At 53.3% G+C, this 21,455-nt stretch overlaps 2 protein-coding genes across 4 annotated transcripts in view; one reads left to right on the top strand and one right to left on the bottom strand.

Moving 5' to 3' along the window:
• PEPD (peptidase D) overlaps positions 1-7,615 on the top strand; it is a 102,900-nt gene extending 95,285 nt beyond the window's left edge. The window contains exons 13-15 of the mRNA XM_012775143.2: positions 3,419-3,603; positions 6,488-6,679; positions 7,093-7,615. Coding sequence (XP_012630597.2) covers positions 3,419-3,603; positions 6,488-6,679; positions 7,093-7,218 — 503 coding nt within the window. The 3' untranslated portion in view covers positions 7,219-7,615. The remainder of the gene's footprint in view (positions 1-3,418; positions 3,604-6,487; positions 6,680-7,092) is intronic.
• A 3,489-nt stretch (positions 7,616-11,104) lies between these two features.
• CEBPG (CCAAT enhancer binding protein gamma) lies at positions 11,105-20,923 on the bottom strand. 3 transcript variants are annotated; one of them, XM_075992979.1, is made up of 3 exons: positions 20,038-20,251; positions 15,406-15,565; positions 11,105-14,636 (listed from the first exon to the last, which is right to left on the bottom strand). In XM_075992979.1, the coding sequence occupies exon 3, from the start codon at positions 14,538-14,540 to the stop codon at positions 14,091-14,093; it is 450 nt and encodes a 149-aa protein (XP_075849094.1). In that variant the 5' UTR covers positions 14,541-14,636; positions 15,406-15,565; positions 20,038-20,251; the 3' UTR covers positions 11,105-14,090. The 3 variants fall into 3 exon arrangements, with proteins under 3 accessions (XP_075849094.1, XP_075849093.1, XP_012630599.1); XM_075992978.1 differs by lacking the exons at positions 15,406-15,565; positions 20,038-20,251 and adding an exon at positions 20,852-20,923; XM_012775145.2 differs by lacking the exon at positions 15,406-15,565 and having other exon boundaries at positions 20,038-20,173.
• Between the last annotated feature and the right edge of the window lie 532 nt (positions 20,924-21,455).

Genomic DNA, 21,455 nt, shown 5'->3' with positions numbered 1-21,455 from the left:
TAGTGACCCGGGGCTGCTCTGGGCACATCCTGGGGCCTGGGCACTCTGAGCCCAGCAGTTCCATGCGGCAGAGGAGGCGGCACCAACCCGGGGCTCCCCTGCCCCTCTGGGGTCTGAGCACGCAGCGGGCAGGCTGGGGACAGGGTGACGGCTGCAAGCGAGCCGTGACGGAGGCCAGGGCTCCTGCTCTCGCCAGTCACCTGCCACGTGCCAGGCGTGGAGCAGGGCACAGGCCCCCCCCTCAGGGCCCAGAGACCACAGCCAGGCTGCTGGGCCGGCCTGCTCTGCCAGGGAGCTCGCAGCAGGGGAAGGGGGAGTCGGAGGAGGAGTCTCCACCCAGGCCCAAGCAGGGACGGGAGGGGTGTTCCCAGCTAGGCATACAGAGGTGCGTGCTCCGGGAGCACTGGCTCTCAGGACCGGCGGCCGGGCTGCAAACATGGGCTTTTTCCTCGGCTGGAACAGCCTGGTCTGCCCCATTCTGAAGAGTCGGCCCCAGCTGTGTGCAGGACCTGGTGCAGGGGAGACTGGGCAGGGCCCCGGAGAGAGGTTTAAGGGGGGCCAGGACAAGATTGGGGCTTGCTGGAGGTGGGGAGGTGTGGGCAGCTGATGCCCAGCCTCTGCCATGTGCGCCACAGCGTGGGCAGGCTCGGGCCGGTGGCGCCTTCTGGGGGGACCGGAGGGCTCTCCGGTGGCTACAGGCTGCCAGGGCGGGAGGAGCCTGGGGATTGGGGGGGAGGGGTCCGGGCTGGCGGGAGGCCCCCCCAAGCATATGCCCAGCCCACCGTCCTAGCCCAAGGACAGTAACCTTCACACACTCCGGGGCCCCCGCCCGGGCCATGGGTGTCGTAACCGCCATCCGGGCCAGACGCTGGGGCCAAGTTGCTGGAGGTTTAATCACTGTCACAGCCCTAACCACACACAGGCAGAAACTCCCCGCTGCAGCCAAGAGCGCTGTGCGCGAGGCCTCCCCGAGGGTGCACGGGCGAGAAAGACCAGTGGCGCCACGGGGCCGCCTGGGCCCACGCGTCCGGGCAGGCGCCGGGCCCGCCCCATGAGGGGCCACCACGGAGCGTGATTTATACCTGACTCCCACCCTCCGCTGAGGCCGGGCCAAGACTGCGGCCCCGAGATTGAAACGAGCCAGCCTGGAAGGCAGGCTGCGCGTCCGGGGCTCCCCTTGGCGAGCGGAGGAGGCGCCCGTCCACGAGAAGCCAGCCGGGCTGGGTCGGGGCCCCGGCGTGCGCGCCAGGCTGCTGGTGGCCGACTCTGCAGGCTACCGGGGGGGTGTTTGGGACACAGGCCTCGAGTCAGAGTGGACCTGAGGGACACTCGCCCCATGCCAGGTCGGCAGGCGCCGTGGGGAAGTTGCCATTCTGGTGGGGACACCCACTCGAGAGCTGATCTGCCCAGGGGACAGTTTCAGGCCAAAAAGTGCAAGGAGAGGAACAAGCTGGACAGTGGGGAGAATGGCGGGAAGTCTCCCCCGGCAGGCGATGACTTGTTCTGTGCTGAGACCCTAGATGAGGCGTCACAGGCCGAGGCTGGCACAGGGAGCCGTAGACAGCTGGCCTGGGGGCCGCTGGGGAGGGCGGCAGGTGGCCTGGGTGTGAGAGGAGAGCAGTGGCATTGGGCCTCTCTTTAAACACGAAGTTAGAAACCAGGCTCTGGCTGGTCCCAAGTGCTAGAGGAAGGAAGAGCGGCTGATGCCACCGTTAGGGGTGCTGCCAGGAGGTGCCAGGGAGACGGCAGCCAGCTTGCTGGGGATGGCTGTGGCTGTTTGACAGAGGTGGCATCTGAGGCTCACAAGGGTGGTGTAGCGTACCCAGGTCACTCTGCAGGCGGCGAGCAGGGACTCCGGTTACCCTGGTCTGCCACTCGGGGATGCCACTCCCTCAGAGGAAAACCCCCACCACTGGGCCAGCCCGGGGTGTTGTGTGCCCAGGACTGCCTCAGACACGAGTAGCGCCCAGAGGTGGCCCAGGCTCTCCCCCGGGCTGCGTTGTAGGCAGACGCCTCCGGGAGCTGGGCTCTGGGGCCTCTCCCCCTCCCCCTTCTCCTTCTCTTACCCCATCTCCCTCCCCCCTTCTCCCTCTTTCTCTCTCCCCCTCCCATCCCTCTACCTGTGTGTGTCTGTCTCTAGGTGTAGGTGTGTGGGGACAGGTCTGGTGTGTCCCACCGCCCCTGCCTCCCTGAGGCCCTGGGTGGGGCCCTGCCCTGTGACCAGCCACCACCTGCGCAGCGCCCTGCACCTCAGGCTCCAAACTGGCCCTCAAGACGCGGAGTCCCTGTGCTCCCCTCTTGCAGAGTGATTGTCAGTGACGGGGCCCGGCGCAGGCAGGTTCCAGCTCCGAGCCCAGGCAGGACGCGGCAGGGAGGCCCGTGGGGCCAAGGTGGCTCCACCCGTGGGAGTTAGTTGTGGGGCTGACCTGTGCCAGACGGGCTGCAGGGACTGGCTCCAGCTGCTTCTCCGGCGGGAGCACTGTGCAGTGATAAGGGCCCTCACCCCACCCGCCTGCCCGAGTGTCCTGGGGCCACCAGCCTCGGCCAGGACGTGGCCTGTGCAGGCTCGTCCTCGTGGGGTCGGGATGCCTCACCATCCTAGGGTCCTCCCTGGCGCTCGGGCTCTGAGGCCAGCGGTGGGGCTGGAGCCCAGGGGCGAGCAGGGCACTCCCTAGCACCAGCCGAGGCACTCTGAGGGTGGCTCTCTCCAGGTGACCTATGTCACAGCCCCCGAGACCCCACAGAGCCTTTGTGGCCCCCCGAAGCTCTGTGCTTGGTTCTCCACAGTGACCTTTGCCCCAAAAACGGGCAAAGATGAGCGTGATTGGCAGCCCTGGGCTCCCCTGGGGACGGCTGTCATGCTGCTGGCGGGCGGGGCCACAGACCCCTGCCAGCCAGCCCTGGCGGCTGTGCCAGCTGCACCTTTACCCAGAAACCTTTGCTCCCACCGTGGCTCCGAGGGTGATTCAGCCCCATCCTGGACGTGCAGGGATGTCCCCTCCCCAGCCAGAGCCTCCCCCCGTCCTGGGGCAGCAAACCCAGGCCGGAAGCCCTGAAGCAGGGTTTGGGCCCGGGCCCGAGGCTGCCCGCGCCTGCTCCTGGGGAGACGCCTGCTTCTCTCCTCCCGGCACCTGGGGAGCTGGTGGGGCCATCCTGACCCCGAAGCACAGGCCACTCGGGCAGACATACGGTGGGCTGGAGTAGGCAGGTGACAGGAGCCTGTCCCTGAGGGCAGAATGAAAGATAGGAGGGGTCCCCAGGTGCCGAGCTTGGGCTGGGAGAGCCCAGCTCACAGAGCGGCCCTGGCCCCTCCCGCCTAGCCCGTGTGGGGGCTTCGCGTCCTCCCTGCCCTGGTCCTGCGGGCCATGGCCAGGATGCTGGCCTCCACGGCTCACCGCAGCCTCCCTTTGAGCCGCAGGCGTCTGGTGGCCTGACATGCACCGCCTGGCGGACCGCATCCACCTGGAGGAGCTGGCCCGCATCGGCATCCTGAGCGGCAGCGTGGACGCCATGGTCCAGGCCCACCTGGGCGCCGTGTTCATGCCTCACGGGCTCGGCCACTTCCTGGGCATCGACGTGCACGACGTGGGAGGCTACCCAGAGGTCAGTGTGGACGTGGCAGCCAGCGTGGGCTGCCTGTGGACCATCTCCGGGCCTGGCCTCCTGAGGGGGGCGTGGGGCTCTGGGAGGCAGCTGGGGGTGGTGGGACAGGAAGGATGGGGCTCCCTGGCCCCCCGTGGCCTGAGCAAGGCAGGAGTGGAGCCAAGAGTGCTCCACGTGGGCGGAGGCTGGCACCGTCTGCATGCAGGGCGCTGGCCGTAGAGCCCGCCCAGAGGGCGGTAGATGGTCAGTGCACAGGGTGTGGGGGCCCTGCAGGATGACAGAGCTGAAGCCAGCTGCACCCCGCACGTCCTCCTGCCTCTGGCTTCGTTCTGACGGGGGCGGCGAGGCTCCCCAGGTGGTGACGACAGGCCCCACTCCCACGCTGCTGCGCCCGCTCCCTGCCAGGCCCCTGGGCGGCACACCTGTGGCCCTGCAGCCTCCCCATCTCCAAGCACTGTGGGGACCCTTGGCAGGGGGGAGGCTGGGCTGGGCGGGCGGACATCTCCAGACAAGGCCCCTCCCCGTCCTACCACCGGCCCTCAGGACCACCCAGCGGGTGCCGCAGGGTCTCTGGGCGGCCCTCCTGGGCAGGTGGCTGCAGCCTCCCCAGGCCGGGCTGGTGGGGCGAGCCCGTCCCTGCCGCCTGGCCTGCTGCCCGCGGCGCAGGGGGCGGATTGTGCAATCGGTGCACACCCTGGGGCCCCCCAGCCCTTAGCCAAGACGAGGCTCTGCCTCTTGGCTGCGGGGTATTTTGAAAGCACCAAGGACGATGGGGGGGTGGGGATTGCTCAAGAGAAGCATTATTATTCAATTATTTTTTCCTCAAGTGTAAACAGTTAAATTTGGAGAAACAAAATCAGTTTTAATTTCCTAATTTCTATTCATCCCATTGTGTGCAGGGAGCCAAGAGCAGGGCTTCCAGACATTGTTAGCCGAGGTTCGTTATTCATTAGTCGCCAAAGCACTTTTTTTTTCACCAGAGAAAATTGGCAGCAAACTATTTTCATCTTTTCCAGTAAGCAGCCCTTTGTACTCAGAGTCTATTCTTCTGACAGATAAACATTGTAGGAAAAATATGGCTTTTCCTATAAAAGTCATTTGTTTTATTTGAGGCCTACAGCCCCATCTGGGTCTCCTCTGCTCACAGCCAAGGCCTTGCGCGGCCCTGTGCCCAGGCCGGGGAGACCCCAGCCCCACCCCTAGCAAGGCTGCAGCCCCCAGGCCAGAGGGGTTCGTGGCTCGCACTCTGCTCAGCCCTCCACCCCTCTGGGCCCTGCTCCGGCCGTCGGGTGGCCTCCTAGGCACACCCTGCCTGTGCCTTGTCCTTGGTGGTCCCAGGACAGACCCCAGAGCTAATGCTCTGAAGGGGTAGCTGCGGTCAGCGGGCTGGGGCAGGCACACCCTCTATGCCCCCGGTGAGCGGCCGTCCTGCCTCCCTACCGCACACCAGGGAGGGGCTCGGCTGGGCCCACCGTGACAGTGACAGGGATGGGAATGGGAAGAGAGAGACATGACCTCGTCAGGCCTTTGCCTTCACTGGGCCCCTGGCTTTGAGAGCCGTGGGGTGAAGAGAAAGGATGGGCGTGTGGCATGGAAGAGGGGAGCAGAAACAGGCTGTGGATGACAGAGCAGGGACATCCTGGAGCAAAGACCCCGTGACCCCCAGCTCCTGGGGCCCTGTGTTGCCCCAGTAGCACCCCTCGCCTGAGCAGGGACCAGCATTGCAGGCAAGGCCCTCCGGCCGGGCACCCCACCTTCCAGGCAGGTGTCTGTGCCCAGAGCATGACCCTGCGGGGGTCACCGTGCCTTGGCATCTCCCTCCTAGCTTGCTCACACCAGGTCAGGCCGGCTGTCCCTGCCCTGGTGGAATCAGTCGCAGCCCTTCCTGCTGTGCCCAGCCTTGGGGGCCGAGCCAGCCTGTTTCTGGTTACCTTACTTGAACCACTAATTGAAGTCTGATGTTCTTGGCCCCCAAACAGTCAGAAATGACAGCTCCGTCTCCAACAGCTGGGCTTCCTGAGGGGAGCTGCGAGCAGGGAGGCGAGCTCAGATCCTGACCAGAAAGGCTGCCTGCTGCCCACTCGCTCAGAGGCCCTGGCCAAGGGCCAGACGGGTGCCCAGGGCAGGCAGGGACTCTTCTGCCACTGTCCCCAGCACCACCTGCCCTCAGCCCAGGCTGCGGCGCCTGTGAGAGTGGGCAGGCCCGGGCTGATAAGCACTGGAGGGCGGGTAGGGGCAGACGGGCTTCTCAGGGAGCAGCTGCCACTGTCCCTCATTCCCCCCCAAAGCCCAGGAGCTGCTTCCCAGGGCTCAGCTGCAGGGCCAGGAGCCTCCTTGAGGAGCCACACTCCTGGGACATGCACACAGGGGTACGTGTGCATTTGTGCAGTACACACTGGTGCCAGCAGGCCCATCCTGGCGACAGCACCTGTCCCTCTTCTTGGCCAGTCACATGGAAAACATGGGACTCGGCCTGTGGGAGCCGGGACTAGCACTTCTGGGCCTAGTTTCCACTTGAGCTGCCTGGAATGGGCTGGAAGGAAAGATGCAGCCCCAAGCGGCCTCGGGGCCTCCTTAAGAGCTTTTTTGGCTTCAGTGGTTTGGCTTCTAGCACCCTCTGGCCGGGAGCGGGGCCTGGGCGAGAGCGGCCACACTCGGCCAGCCCCACGGGCCCGGCTGGCAGCTTGCCCGGGGCGTGTGCTCACGAGTGTCTGCGGGGCTCCTGCAGGCAGTTCCAAGGGTAACGCAGGGCCAGGGACGCTCACCATCTGGGTGTGTGCAGAGAGGAGCGTCTCAGCAGAAGTGCCGGGGCCCGGCCCAGCGGGGCTGGGGAGCCCACAGGGCTGGGGCCGTCAGTGAGGCCCGAGTTCTCCTCTCGTCCCAGGGCGTGGAGCGCATCGACGAGCCTGGCCTGCGCAGCCTGCGCACCGCGCGGCACCTGGCGCCGCGCATGGTGCTCACCGTGGAGCCGGGCATCTACTTCATCAGCCACCTCCTGGACGAGGCCCTGGCCGACCCCGCCCGCGCCTGCTTCTTTAACCGCGAGGTCCTGCAGCGCTTCCGTGACTTCGGCGGGGTGAGTGCCCCTGGGCCCCACCGCAGCTGCTTCTCACCTTTGTCCCAGGACGGGGGCCCTAGTGGAAGTGGACAGTCTTGAGCACCTCACTAGAGCAGGGCCTGGCCTGCCCCTCCTGTGACTGCCGCCCCGCAAGCGTCTCCCCCCTCGGTGGGAAGAGACAGGTCCTGGAGCACCCCTGTCCACCCTAGGTAGGGCTCCCCCCACCTGACAAGGATGGAGCGAACAGGTGACAGGAGCAGATGGCCCCCCTCGATCCCAGGGGGCCCCCCTCTATCCCAGGGGGCATGGTCCGTTCCTCAGGAAGAGCTCCTGCCCCTCAGTGTTGGGGTCAGCCTGGAGCAGGTCTGCCCCTGTCATCCTCCCACGCGAGGCCAGCTCCGTGGCAGTGAGTGTCCTTCTGCCCGACCCAGGTGCGCATCGAGGAGGACGTCGTGGTGACCGACAGTGGCACGGAGCTGCTGACCTGCGTGCCCCGCACGGTGGATGAAATTGAAGCCTGCATGGCAGGCCGAGAGAAGGCCTCTGCGCCCAAGTAGAGCTGGCGGGAAGGCGCAGCAGGCCCGGGCCTGGCCTTGCAGCCTCTCCTCACCGAGCTTAGCCTGCGGACGGGCCTTCCACCGGGGAGATGGTGCTGAGAGTCAGATCCAGCATCCACATTTGATCAAACCAAATACTGCTGTTTCCTGGGGAGGAAACACTCTTTTTTTTAAAAATTAATGTCCTGCAGGATCGATCACACCCTTAATCTGTTGTGTCCTTGCTCAAATGACCATGACTTAAAAGTTGACCAAATAGAACCCTGTTCTTTAGTAGCAACTAACATGTGCCTTGCTGTCATTTGCATTCCTTTTCTTAGGAAAAATGTATTTCCAGTGTTTTCTCTCAAAAATCAATATGCAAAATGGAATTTACAATAAACAGTTTCCTAAAATGGTCCTTTGTGCTTGGCTCCCTCTTGTTTGTGTTTGTTTGTTTGTTTTAGAGCTGTGGGTCTTACTACGTTGCCCAGCCTGGTCTCAAACTCCTTTCCTCAAGCAATCCTCTTGCCCCAGCCTCCCAAAGTGCTAGGATTTGAGGCATGAACCACCACACCTCGCCCCTCCTGATTGTTCATCCCTTTCGGGATGAGCACTTGGGACCCATGGACCCTGAAGGGATGGCTCGCCTAGCGTGAGCACCAGGAGTCCGTTCCCACCAAGCCTCTGCCTCAGACTGGCCTGGCGGAACAGGGCAGAGCCCTGAGACTCCACTGGGCTCCAGCGTCGCCCTGTCCCTTGCTGCAAGGCTTCCCAGGCACCACAGCCGCTGGGGCACTTGGTAAAAGATTCCTGGACTCACCCTCAGACCTTTCGAATCAGAATCTCCAGGGTGATGCCCTGGGAGTCGTGACTCTAGCAAGCAGCCGGAGGTGTTCCCGCTGTGCGAGTTTGAGAACCATTCTCGCGGCAGGCGGTACAGGGCTGTGCCCAGCTGCCCCCCCAGTCCCCACGCAGCCAGAGCTTGGGGGTGGGAGAGCAACCAGCCCTGCAGAAAAATCTCACTCAGACTGGCCGGTACCCTACACCATGCCTTTGCACAGGGTAAAAGGCTAAGCAGCAACGTAAGAAGCCTCTTTGATACAGCTACTTAAAATGTGAGACCTGCAGAGCTCCCTGGTCCTTGCTTGCTTTTTCATGTGGGACAGCTGGCGAAGCTAGCATCCCCCACATGACACTTCCAACCAAGCACCACGGCAGAAGACAGCTTGCTCACTCCTTCCGTGTTTGTGCAGACTCTCTTGTGCTCCCAAAGTGCGAGCTCACCCACCAAACTCAACGCAGGCAGGAAGCCATCAATCAGGGTCCAGCTGCACCTGGTCCCTGCCAATGGTGAAACACCTGTCCTTACCTCAGCTCGTCCTACAGTCCCCAGAGCTGCCCCATCCCTCGAGCTGGCTTCTAGAATTCTGTACGCCTTCCAGGTTAACTCGTCACAGTGCGCTCTCATCCAGGAGTTGCTGAGCCAAGGTGAAGGGCAGGTGGGAAGAAAGGATGTCAGAGATGAAACCATGGCGGGGTGCAAAACTCCGTAGCCCAAGCTAGACATTTTGGGAAGTCGCTGAAGAATTTAGTACAAACTGGTTTTTTCCTATGGAAATAATACAAAAGTGCTTATGATATGTGGTCATTAAAAGGCAAATTCAGTTCCAAATCATTTATCTTATTTGCTTCTTAGCTGTTACACTGCACACGTGGGTAACTTAGGAAACGTATCCGTGCACCAGCAGAAAACCTTAAAGAATGGATGTTCTAAATCTGAGTGTCAGGCAAGCTTGCCAAGCACTTCTCTACCCCTGCTGCCCTGAGACGGATGTGCTCTGACGAATAGGGTTTCCACTTCCCCCACTTAGGGGGTAACACCAAAGTGAGGTTGAGACTCTGCGTGGACACAGTTTGACTGTGTTAATTAAGCACCACAGATGAGCGTATCGGACATCTTTCTCCTCTCTCCTCTGCACACCAAAGCAGCCCGTTCCACATGAACGTTTCCTCCGATTACGGAGCAAGAAGAAATCTCAGCAGCTTAATGCTCCGTCCAGGAGGCGGACCAGGACACAGATGTACACAGTTAGCCTGGGTCGGCAGGTCCAACACACGGGTCTCGGCCAGCAGTCTCTACCTGCTCTACCCGCCCTGTGTCCCTGAGCATGTATCCACCTGTCTCCTCCAACCTCTGCAGAAATCTGTGTTGCCCGATAAATGCATCAGAGACCCTCCCAGAAAGCTGTAGTTCTAAAAGACCCCAAAACTCTGGAAGGCTCTAGGTATTCATTCAATAAATCATGGAGCATCTACTCTGCGCCAGCGCGGCATAAACACACAAACCCTCCTCTCAGAGCCTGCAGCCTCTTGAGAGAGGCCCCACCTTAAGCCAACATGCACAAATACATTGTCTCAAACGCTGACAAGTGCCATGATGCAAAGCTCGAGGACCGAGGACCGGCCTTGTGTGGAAAGCTAGGGGCTGAGACAGGAAGGGCCGTCAGTGAGAAGCTGCAGGAGACAGTGCTGCATCCCAGAGATGAAGGAGCGGGGAAGAGCCCTGGGGCCAAAGCAGAGTCATGCAGGAGAATGGAGGGAATGCAGCTGACATCATGAATCGGAGCCATGTCACCAGGACGCCGGGATTCCCCCAACTGCAATGGAGAGCAACAGAACTTTCTGGGGCATGCGCAACTGTCCAGGAGACCAGTGCGGAGCCAGCCACCAAGCCCAGGCATGAGAGGAGGCAGGCTCTGTGCAGGGGGTGGTGAGGGAAGGCGAGGCAGCCGGGTTCGAGATACATTTAGGACGCAGAACTGAGAGGTGGCAGTGTGCAAAAGCATCAGGCTCTCTCGGCCACTTTGAAGTGGCCGTGAGAGCCGTGACACTAGGTGATCGGGCTGCAAAGCGCGAAATGCTTGACTGCCTCTCTGGCAGCTCCATTCTTTTCCAAGTCCAATCCCACAACCCCAGTTTTTCTCTGTGCTGCTACGTCACGTTCAGGCCTAGAGCTCTGTGAGGGGTCCGGAGGTTGCAGAGAAAGAACTTCTAGGCATTGGTGTCCTCCTCTGAGCGTATGTAAAACGCTTTCGAAGTCTTCAGGTACACACACGTGGCGAAACAGCAGTGGTCTAAACGTGCTTTCATTAAAAAAGACCTGGCACCTTCACAAAGAAATAACCTCTCTGTAAAATTCCCCAAGGCAAGTTATTGGATTCTAAATTATAACTAATTCATAAAAACAAAATAGGACGTACTATAGAAATAACCACTATGCTATAATTTCCATTAAAATGCCACAAGTAGATATTTATTTCCAAAGACATGAAAATAACTGAAGGATCATATTAGAAAAGTTATCTAAATGGCATCTTCTCTCGAAACACTTCAAATCAGCTTACTGGACTCACGATCTTTATGAAATCAGCAAATTCACTTCTACAATCTATAGCGTCATGTAAATGAAAATGATGAACACACATACTATAAAACTGTAGTCAGGGGAAAGGCCTTACTTTACATTCTTGACTGTCCATCTCAAAACCTAACGCTTTCTCACCACTCTGTAAATGGAAACCATGCTCTGAGACACTGAGTGATTAAGCAGAACCTATTCATTACTTTCCCCTAGATTAGACCAAGAGACTGAACTATAACTAAAGATGTATCCCATGTTCAAAGAAAACTATTTCTCTATCCATTAAGGGAAATTGGGGAAATCTAGGCTTGGACAAAAGTACCTCTTTTTCTACCACCTCCCCCCCCCCGCCACACACACCCCTGCCCCTCCCCAAGACTGGGACCAGGACAGACAGCATGACACCTGCCTGCTCCTCAGAGCAGCTTAACATTTGGACGGCTTTTTAGTATCTAATATAAAGAAACTCACAATGAAATACAGTCATTGTACCAAAGGTTTTGTTTTTTTTTATTTTAAATTCACTGAAAGAAATAAAATTATATTTAAAAAAATAGAGTAATCTCACAAACCGAGGAAAGCCAAGAACAAAAAGAACAAGTTAGTACTTTTTCCTGAGAGGCAGATCTAATAGCTGTAGAATGGACTTTCTCGTTCCTAGCTTTTGTCAAACAAAAAACTTCCTATTTCTAAGGCATCAAAAAGCACTATGAGTGCTCAATGGGTTGTTCAGGTACAAAGTTACAAGCCCTCTAATGAGGATTAAGAAACATCAAAAGATGCTACAACTCCTTTTAAATATCAAATATTAAATTGTACATACTTCTACTTTTTCATGTAAATTTGAGAATGTCACACTCATGACCTGAATTTCAAAACTGTGGTCAAATTCTATGAAAATCTTACTATTTCTTAGTAAGAATGTCCAAAGCATCCAGTAACCGACAGGGACCCATAGCAGGAAGAGCTGCTTTGCTCTCGCCATCTGCAGCCAAACCAGCCCAAAGCACCCATCCCAGGAGACTCAGATGCAGCTAGAAATTTATACTAAAGCCTAATTCCTACACCACTCTGCCTGCAAAGGCAGATCAAATCCTAATAGTTCATAGGGAACACACAAAAGTTACAACAGTCACTTTACAATTCCCAAAGCTCTAAACTTACTCATTCCCCATACTTGGTTTCCCCTTAATTTTATACTGATAAATCTATAAAACTAAAAACTTTCATTCCCAACCACTTCAGTAAGATAGTCAAGACAATGGTTAACATTTTTGTTTTATGCATGATTGCTTGCATGTGCTAAGTTTTTATTTGCATAGGTAATAGGGAAAAGCTTTAATCAATTTTTCCAGAAGTTCTTCAGTTCCGATTTGAAATATTGAGCGCACACCCCTGATGATTCCCTAAAGCTTCTTTTTCAAGACACTTAAGTCAATTCATATAATTGGTAACCATAAATTCCATGGGGATTTCAATTTCTGAAAAATATTTTTTAATAAATAAGAGATTAAAATGTCTGTAGCACCTATTACAGGTGCTTAAAGATTCAAGTGACCTAACAGCATTTCCAATTAAGTTAATTATATAACATCAATCAGCTGTTAAAGATCAGCAGGATTCTGTGGGCATGTCCTAGTTACTCAAAACATCAACCTTTATGAGTAGATCAATATTCCAAACGAAGTAGACTGGTGTTGGACCCTAATGAAACCCCCCATCCTGTTTCTTGGCTCTACAGGGAGTTAATTGCCCTCGTGGGACAGCATCTCATGGAACAACACTGGGCTCCTGTCTTACACTCACAAGGGCCCCGGGACCCTAATAATGGCTTTGCCGAGCTGCAGGGCACGGTGATGTCTTCTCCTGCCCAAGAGAGAACCGCACAGTCGGCCCTCTTCCACCGACCCGAGGGTGCAACTTGAGTTACACTCTGGTTGCATCATCCCAAGCCCTACTACAGAACAGCAATGTGGCCAGAAATGACCAAATGAGATACCTGGTAACAAACTTTTTAATCAGATATGACTCATGTCTCCTCACCAGCCCAGGCACAAAGAAATACACAAAAGCCAACAAATTTGAACTATAATTGTGCTACAAAAAGGGGGAAAAGTTGACACAATCTAAACTACCAAAATTAATATAAGCCAGACTCTAGAGATCCCCTACATTAGTGACTGCCATGTTTTAGTCTCAACAAAAATGACAAAATCCTGAGTTTTATCAGCATTTTCTTTCTAAAATAATTTATGGGACATAAAAGCATACAAATGAATAAGCAGAAGCAGTGGTATATAAAGTCTAGAAGAACAGTCCACTAACCAGAAAAAGAAATGTAACAAAAACAATATAAAAAGATGTACTTAAGTGAAATAAATTAAAGGTTAAAAGCTTACACTTTCAAGTTTTCTTAGACAATAATTTGGGGAGATGGCATGGAGTTGATGCATTTTTCTAATAATCGCTTAAGATCAAATACCAAAATGATCCTTCACAAGAAATTTTTGCCTTTAAAGCTCACAGCCCCATGGCAGTTATTTTGAACACGAGAAACTACATGCTGAAATGATACTCAAAACCCTAATAAGTAGCATGTGTCATCAAACTGTTCAGACACTTTGTTTACTAAATTGACTGTCAAAATGTTATTAAAAAAAAAAATGCCTATTTTACTAGCATCTGCAGAAACTCAAATTCTGGTACACAAGTTTCTCTAAATCACTGAGTTTTTTAGGACAAAATGATGCCAATCTTATAACCCAAACACATAATTCTAATATGCTTACTTGTATTTTTTAATAAAACCTATTTTCTTCCTAAATGTTATTTGTATTTTTAAATCAATTGGTTGCACACTGCCTTTAAGATGCTATGGGGTTTCTTTACTTAAAACTGACATCACAAGTCAAAAACTTGTTGCAGAAAATAGTCCTAATTATGCTAAAACAAAGTTTATGCTATACAGAAAATCACTCCAAATTGCAAAGTGATTGGTTTCTATAGCTCTAAGGATTTATAATACATAATTTAGAATGAAATCACAAATAGATTCACATAGATGGCATTCTTCAACCCAATTAACCATATCTGCTAAAGCCAGGAACCTTCTGTACAACCTGTCAGTTTCCCATTCCTCTTTGCCAACTTAAAAAAGAAGAATTTCTTGAGAAGTCAGGATTTATTACGAACATCGACAAGGTGCCAGGATTTTTTTTTTTACCATGTACCTTTAAAATGTTTGGTTTGTTGATGCCCACAAAAATCCCTATCATTTAAAACCAGATATTTGAATTACACGGCTAACATTTTCAGCTAACCAACTCTTCAGCGCCGACCCTAGAAAAAAAATAGCCTCCAGTGGACATTTGAGTCATAGAACAAGACAACTTTCAGCCACTGGTTCGAGTGTGTAGGGGTCACATCTTCAACGTTCGAGCCACAGTTGAGAGTCTGGGAAGGGTGAGGTCTACTGTCCTGCACTATCAGAATCTGTCGTATTTTCAGTGCTAATGGGTTGCACGTTGTCTGCAAGGTTGTGTGCGTGCTCGAGAAACAAATCTTTTAACACACTTAATTCCTTAGTCAGCAATTTAATTTTTGCTTCCAACCGTTCATTCTCTTCTTTGAGCTGATTCACTCTCTGCAACGTATCCTGTGCTTTCTGCTTGCTTTTCAATCGGCTCTTCTTCACAGCCATGTTGTTCCTCTCTCGGCGCTGCCGGTACTCGTCACTGTTCCGATCCATGGGCGAGCTCTTTTTGCTCTGCTTGCTGGGAGCCACGGCTTTGCCCCCTCCCCCGGGGCCCGCGGGCACCAGCTGAGGAACCTGCTGTAAGCCACTGGCATGTGCCTGGGTGTGAATAACGCTTATTCCGTTCACTCCTGGAGCACTGTTCTGCTGTGATATCTTGCTCATTTGGGCACTCTCCCTTGCCAACACAGAACACGCAGAAATGAGGACAAGGTGATCAATGGTTTCCACGCTAAACTGCCAAAAAATCTTCACATGTACCTAGTTAAAAAATAAATTGCATTAAGATCTTTGAAATGACAGGATCAAATGAAATTAAACTTGCATGTACCTAACAGCAGGCCAACACTAATTGATTATGCTGAGAAAAGTCTACAGCAGCTGCCAACTGTTCCGATGCTTCAGGAGTCTAAAGCGTTTCATTTAGAAAGGTAAGTTAGCACTAAGCGCCATAAGGCTAAACTCAGCCCACCTGAATCCCCAAGGGCGCTACCCATCTGCGATTGTTATCAAAAATGGAAGGAAAAACAAAAGACTGCCACTAATTAGGTAGCAATACGAACTAACAGCACCTGACATTCTGCCAGGAAGAAATCTGAGATGTTTGGTTAAACATGGAAAAGCTGAATTCAATTGTGACAGAAAGGACACCTGCAATGAAGGTGGGGAAATGTCACTTCTTGGTCCAAGTCAAAACAGAATGCTGGCGTGGAGCGGCGCAGAGCGCCCAGGCTGCGATATTCACGAGCAGCAGCACACTACCGTCCCCACTGGCTCCTTCCAGCACGCAGAGGGAGTCACCCAGGACTTGAGTTTTCTCCCAGAGCTTTCTTTATGGGATATTCTGAAAAGGTCTTTTTTTTTTTTGCTTATTATTTTTTAAATGGCCTCAAACGATAGCACCATAGTTTACTGAAATTTACTGAATTAGTATCTTGGATTTAGGAGCTCTGAGACCGATTTGCTCCCCCATCCCACCATGCTTCCAATAGTGTTTTTTTCTTCTTGACATAACATCTAAGCACTCAACCTGAAACCACAAGGAAAGAAACGAAAACCCAGTGATGCATCCCAGTAGTTGAGCACTAGGACTCGGGCTGCACGAGGGAGGGCCGAGCAGCTGCAGCGGCTTCACACCACAGAATGAGCTCAGGAGATGCGCCAGCTCTGGAGCATTGCTGCGCCGCTGCCTGTAGAAATGAGGTCATGGTGTCAAAAACCAGTCGTGTTTGGATTGCTCTGAATCCAACTAAGTCCCCACAGCTGCCTTAAGAGGTGTAAACGCATACCTAGCCTATCATCACGAGGCCACCTCAAGACAAGCTGGTCAAGCTGAGTCAACTGTGTCCACCAACAAGTCACAGCGCTCTTGGAAATTCAGAGAGCAGTGTTATGAACCATAAATCTATCCTGTTCTCTTTTCACAACACTGTTAAAACTGCATTAGTGGGAAAAATCTGGAGTCAGAATTGTGAAATGCCCCAAATGAGTAAATCTCACAGTTATTAAGAAAAGCTGTTAATAAACACCAGTAGCTTCACCCAAACTTTAGCCAGGCAATTCTGTGTAAATACTGGTTACTGGTCTGCTTTGTAAAAAATCTTTACTTTAAAAAGTCCATATACCGTTACTTTCTATTGCTTTAAAAGCCACACAGCCAGCCCTGAGCTTGTGGGCCATCTGTTCTCGCTCCAGCACTGAGACGGAAAGCTTCCGTCCAAACCAAGAGGAAATGTCTACTTCAAGCCTGTCTTCCATAATGGACAGCTGACAATTTTCCTTGATAATTATGCGGCCTAATTTTTCTTCTGATTAAAAACGGCTGTTCAGTATGAATTTGAGCCACCCTTACTGCCACCTAACACTAGTGCCTACTATTTGGTGTAAAGTGAATATAAGTGTTTTACTCAATATTTAATAACTTGTTTAATTAACACTTCTCCTGGGACTGACTTAACAATCACGATCATGTTCATATTTATCAATTTTTTTATTTTTCATTTATCAATTATATTTTTAGTCTTTAAAGCTAATTTCTACAGTCAATTTGGTCCTGCTCAGAGATAGCAATGATGAAAGCAGCACAGACTAGGAAGCAGGTTCACTCTTGTCTGGGCTCTGGCTGCTCTTATTTCAGTTTGGGCAAATAAATCCCTTCTGTTTGGTGGGCCTGATTTCCCCATCTGCAAATGAAAGATGTGGAATAGCAAGAGACCTTCCAACTGACAAGGACCATGACCTTCGGTCACTAAAGAACTCTTATTCATCACAGGCTCTAAGTTCAGGGATGTACAGGCCTGTTTCTGTACCCAAAGACACAGGAATAGGGAAGGGCTCTTTGACCTAGTCTGACTCACCTTGCCAAGGTACTAGACTGAACACAGCAGGCAAGGTTTTGAAAGTGAGCCCTTTGGCTTAAAAACAAGAGCATATTCACTGAACCTACAAACCAATAAAAAAATATAAGAAAAAGAAACTTAGAGATAGTAAAAATAACTCCAAAAATGTTAAAAAAAAAAGTTCTTCAACCATATACAAGCCAAAAAAGTAGCTCTTAAGCAGAAAATTAACCAAGGGAATCAAAGAGCTAAGTGATCTAAAAGACTTCAAACAGAGTAGCAATTTTGTTTTTAAACTGAAAAAGGCACTGTCATTTATGCTTTTGTTCCTTCCACAAACATTTATTGAACACCTACAACAGGCAAAAAATAAGTTTATTTCAAATGTGGCTACTCAACCCTAAATGACAGTCTGGCTCCTGTGTGGGCAAACGTTCCAAAGTTCAGCCTGCAGGAAGCAGGGCGCGCCTCGTTTCCTTGCATGTGAATCACTCGAGTAGGAAATGGTAGGAAAACTGCAGAGCAGCAGTTCTCAAAGTGTGGTCCCTGGGTGCGCATCACCAGCATTCGGGAACTTTTTAGAAGTACACATTCTCAGGTTGCCCCAGACTCAAATCATCTAGGAATAGGACTGAGCAATCTTGTTTTAAGGGGACTTCCAAGTCATTTTAACACTGAAGTCTGACAGTCACTGCTGTAGATTAACGATGGATTTTAAAAACACTGGACTAAACAGGTAACAGGGTTTTTCAAAATTCAACCTTCTTAATTCAAGTAATGTTCATTCAAATCACTGGAAGCTCAGGATGTTAGAGTGAGTGAAACAAAATCTAATTTTTCTCAAGTTTCACTTGGGAAAATAAACCTGACAAGAATCATCCTAACCCTTTGTCACTTTGTTCCCTCCCACATACCTAGAGCCAGATAGTCCTCCCTTTGCTCTCACAAAATAAACTTTTAACTCAATTTCCTCAGTGAAGGTCAACACTTAAAAATATTTGTAGTTGTTTCTCCCTTGCCCCAGATCTGTTCAATCGTTGGAATCTGACAATTCCACCTAAAAGCACCAAAAAAAAAAAAAAAGAAAAGAAAAAGAAAAAAACTCTTACATCTACCATTCCTCTCCATCCTGATGACACAGAAGTTACCCCAGGCTGACATCTCTCAGGACACTAGTCCTGGTTTACCTCCAACCACCGTCTCCAGAGCAGAGTAACACTCAAACCTGAGTGTCGCACCCTCCCTCTCTGGCACCAGCCAGTCTACAGGATCACACCCAAGGTCCCGCCCTCTCCAGCACCTGCTTCCTCACCCTTCACACCTCAGCGACACCAAACCACTATTAATCCCCTCAATGGTCTGTGCTTTCTCTTCTCTTTGTGCTCCAGTACAATTTGTTCCCCAGTTTGTCAACTTCAGCTCTACAGTGTGTCTCCCCGTGGACGCAGCCGGGCAGGGCTCTGTTCATCTTCACACGCCCAGCACCCAGTGCAGGGGCCCTGAAGCAGGATGTACCCACCTTCAGGGAGTGGCACACAAGTGGTCCACTGGGGTATGAGAAGAAAATGTATGTCTGTCTTCTTTAATGTCATCTTTCTAAGCTACTTTTGGTGTGATTTACAACACACAAAACAAACAGATTGTTTGTAAATATACATCTACTACGAACTCATGCTCATTTTTTTTCTTTTTTTCTTTTTTTTTTTACTGATAAGGCCAGGAAGCCAAAAAGGCAGAAAACCGGTGGACCTACCAATGTAAGAGCCCACTGAACCACTCCTCCCAAGAATACACAACCAACCTGGAACTGTAGCTACCCGTATTTACCATTATTGTGACCAGGTGAGGCAATCGCAGACGGTAAGAACAAATTCAGCCCCATGAGGAACTACTTATCTTTATCAGGGGCTCACCGTGGGATGTTTAATTCCCCAGGGACAAAACCACCTCTCCAATATCAGAACACCTTGCAGTCAGTCATGATGTGCTCTTGAGAATTTAAAGGATACTCTGGGGGAAAAAAAATGTTTTGTTTCCACCTATTTTTTAAGGCAGGTATGGTTAATCAAAAATAACTGAACCAGCCAAGTGTGCCCACCAGAAGCAGGAATCAAGAAATTAAAACATGCTTCAGCTCACTAGCATCCTGTAATTATTTACATTTGTTTACAGTTTTTCCAAAAACAGAATCAACCTGAGCAATAGTTTACCTCAAATACTACTCAAGTGGTAACAGCTGACCAGATTTTCCCTGACACTTTTACAGTATTTTATTTCAAAATTTTCCTTGGGAGTCCCATGTCTTTGGGAGACAGGCCTGCGTTAGATGACAATCTATGCAAATAAGAGTTCAACTGAGTGTAGGTTCGGAGGCAGAACCACCCATTTTTTGTGTCTCCCACCAAAGTTAAAACCTTTCTAAAACTGACACATTTTAAGATGCCAGATTACAGTGCAAACCTCAAACAAGAGGAGAACCAAAGCCACACGTAAGCTTGCGTGGAAGAACAGACCATCCTTCCCCTCAACGTGCATTTCCATCCTCTGCACCCTGCCACCTCTGCAGGCTGTTTTCCTTGCTGCCTTCCCTCCAAACCATGCTAACCGAGTGCTGCATTTCTTGCACTTCTCTTTCTGTTCGGACTCCTCGTCGTCGCACGTTCATCTTTTAAACTCTGTCCAACAGCGAACTGCAGGGCGTTCAAATATCCCCGTAAATAAAGCAAAAGATTCTTGGGTAAAGCTGTGCATTTAAAAATCAACTGCTTTCCCCGACCACTCTGTCGCTTTACTAGCTTCTGGACACAACTCTGGACCGCGGCAGGCAGACCGAGCCGTCTGAGCCCGGCAGGAAACAACCTCCTGTGGCACTGAAGCCACCGTCGTCCACCTTCCGTTCCGGGGACTCCCTTCACCCCCGGGGGCCCACACGAGCCTGGCTTGCCACAGGGCTCGCTTCCCAAACGGAGCACCGGGCCCTGGAGGGGGCACGCCTCGCCCCCCGGCCCGGCCCCCGTCCGCCGCGCTCCTCCGGGCCGGCAGCCAGGGCGGCCGGGGGCAGCGGGGGTCGGCGGGCGGCGCCGCGACGCTGGGCCGCGGCCAGGGATGAGCTCAGCGGCCCCGCCGGGTGTTGCCGGCAGGTTGCATCAGACGCCGCGCGGGGCCGCCGCCGCCGCCGCCTGCGCCTCGAGGGGCCTCCCCGGCCGGCCGGCCGCCTCAGACCGGGCCGCGTCTCCTCGCGCCGGGCCCGCGCCCACGCGAGCGGCCGGCTCCGCCGCGGCCTCCTCCTCCTCCCGCCCGGCGCCCGCCCGCGGCCTCCTCACCTGCGCCTCCGGCCGGCCCGCCCGCCCCCAGGCGGCCTCCGCTCCGAGCAGCCCCGCGCGGCGCGGCGCGGCCCGACCCGACACAGGCCTCGCAGCCCGCGAGCCAGCGAGGAGGAGCGACGGTTACGAAACCGGCAGCCTCCGCCCGTTCCGCCGCCGCGGCCACCGGCTTCCCCTCCTCGCCGGGACCGCGCGCGCCGCCGCCGCCGCCGCCACGACCAATGGGAGCGCCGGGTTACGAGCGACGCAGCCTCCCCTCGTGACGGGCAGCCCCGCCGGCCAATCGCAGGCCGCCTGGCTGCGGGGGGGCGGGCGCGCGGCGGGGGCGTGGGCCGCGGCGCGGCGGGGCTGGCGGGGCTGGCGGGCGTGGCGGCGGCTGGTTGCCCAGCCCGGCCCGCCGCGGCCCGCGCCCCTTCGGCTGCTCTCGCGGGGCCGCCGGGTGCTGTGGGCGACTCGCAGCGAGAAAAGTTTGGTCCGAGTCGGCGGCCGTGAGAGCGTCGCTTGGCGAAGGCCGCACCTGCCTTTGGAAAACTGCATTTTCTGAGGCGGTTTCGAATCACCGGTTGCTCTTCCGGTTCCACCTGGTCCTCGGCGGCCCTCGGGCTTCCCGGGACGCTGCACCGCGGCCGGGAAGGCCATCGCGGATGTTGCCTCAGAAAACAAATGAAGCCAAATGTGTGCAACGTAGGGTTTAGAATCGGTGTCCCTTGTGTTTTAGGTGAAAGGACTTGAATTTCCCAAGTGGATTCCCTGTGGCGTCTTCCAGGTGCTGAGGCGACCCCTAAAAAGTGAATAGCAACCCGGCTTGACTTACCAAGACAACTTCACCGAAGTTTCAACTTCACCTGAAAACATGTTGAAACCGGGAAGCAGCGCTGGGTGGAGGGCGGAGGACGCCTGGGAGGTCTGATCGCTTCCTCCTTGGCAGTTCTTACCGTTCAGAAAATAGAGCCTTTAAAAGAGGAAACGTGTTTCTTCATCGCAGGTGGAAGCAGCTCTCTCCCCAGAAGACTGTTTCGAGGAATCAGTAAGAGGTGATTAAAAAAGAAAAAAATTTAAAAGGAGCTACAACTAAAAGTGAACAGTGGTAACCACAGACGCACACTTGAGAGAATTAACACGTTCTCGATTTTGACTTCGTCAGTATTCTGAGCTGAAATTTCTTTGATCAGGATTTTAGCACTGTCAAAACTGGGTTATGTTGTTGTTGCTCACAGAATCGTAATTTTACCCCCTGCACATTCCCCCAATCACTTAAACCGTGTAGGGAAAAACACACACACACACACACACACACACGGGTCTATTCAATTATCCTCTGGTTTGCTCACTGCTCTGCCCAGGTGTTCCAGCATTCTCTGTGTCTGTGCCTGGGCAGGCCTTCCACACCCAGCCGGTCTAGTGATAGATGCCCAAGA

Source organism: Microcebus murinus, chromosome 16 (assembly GCF_040939455.1).
Source record: "Microcebus murinus isolate Inina chromosome 16, M.murinus_Inina_mat1.0, whole genome shotgun sequence".
Classification (NCBI taxonomy): Eukaryota; Metazoa; Chordata; class Mammalia; order Primates; family Cheirogaleidae; genus Microcebus; species Microcebus murinus.
The sequence above is the reverse complement of the archived record's forward strand: the minus strand, read 5'-3'. Positions and strand labels throughout refer to the sequence as shown.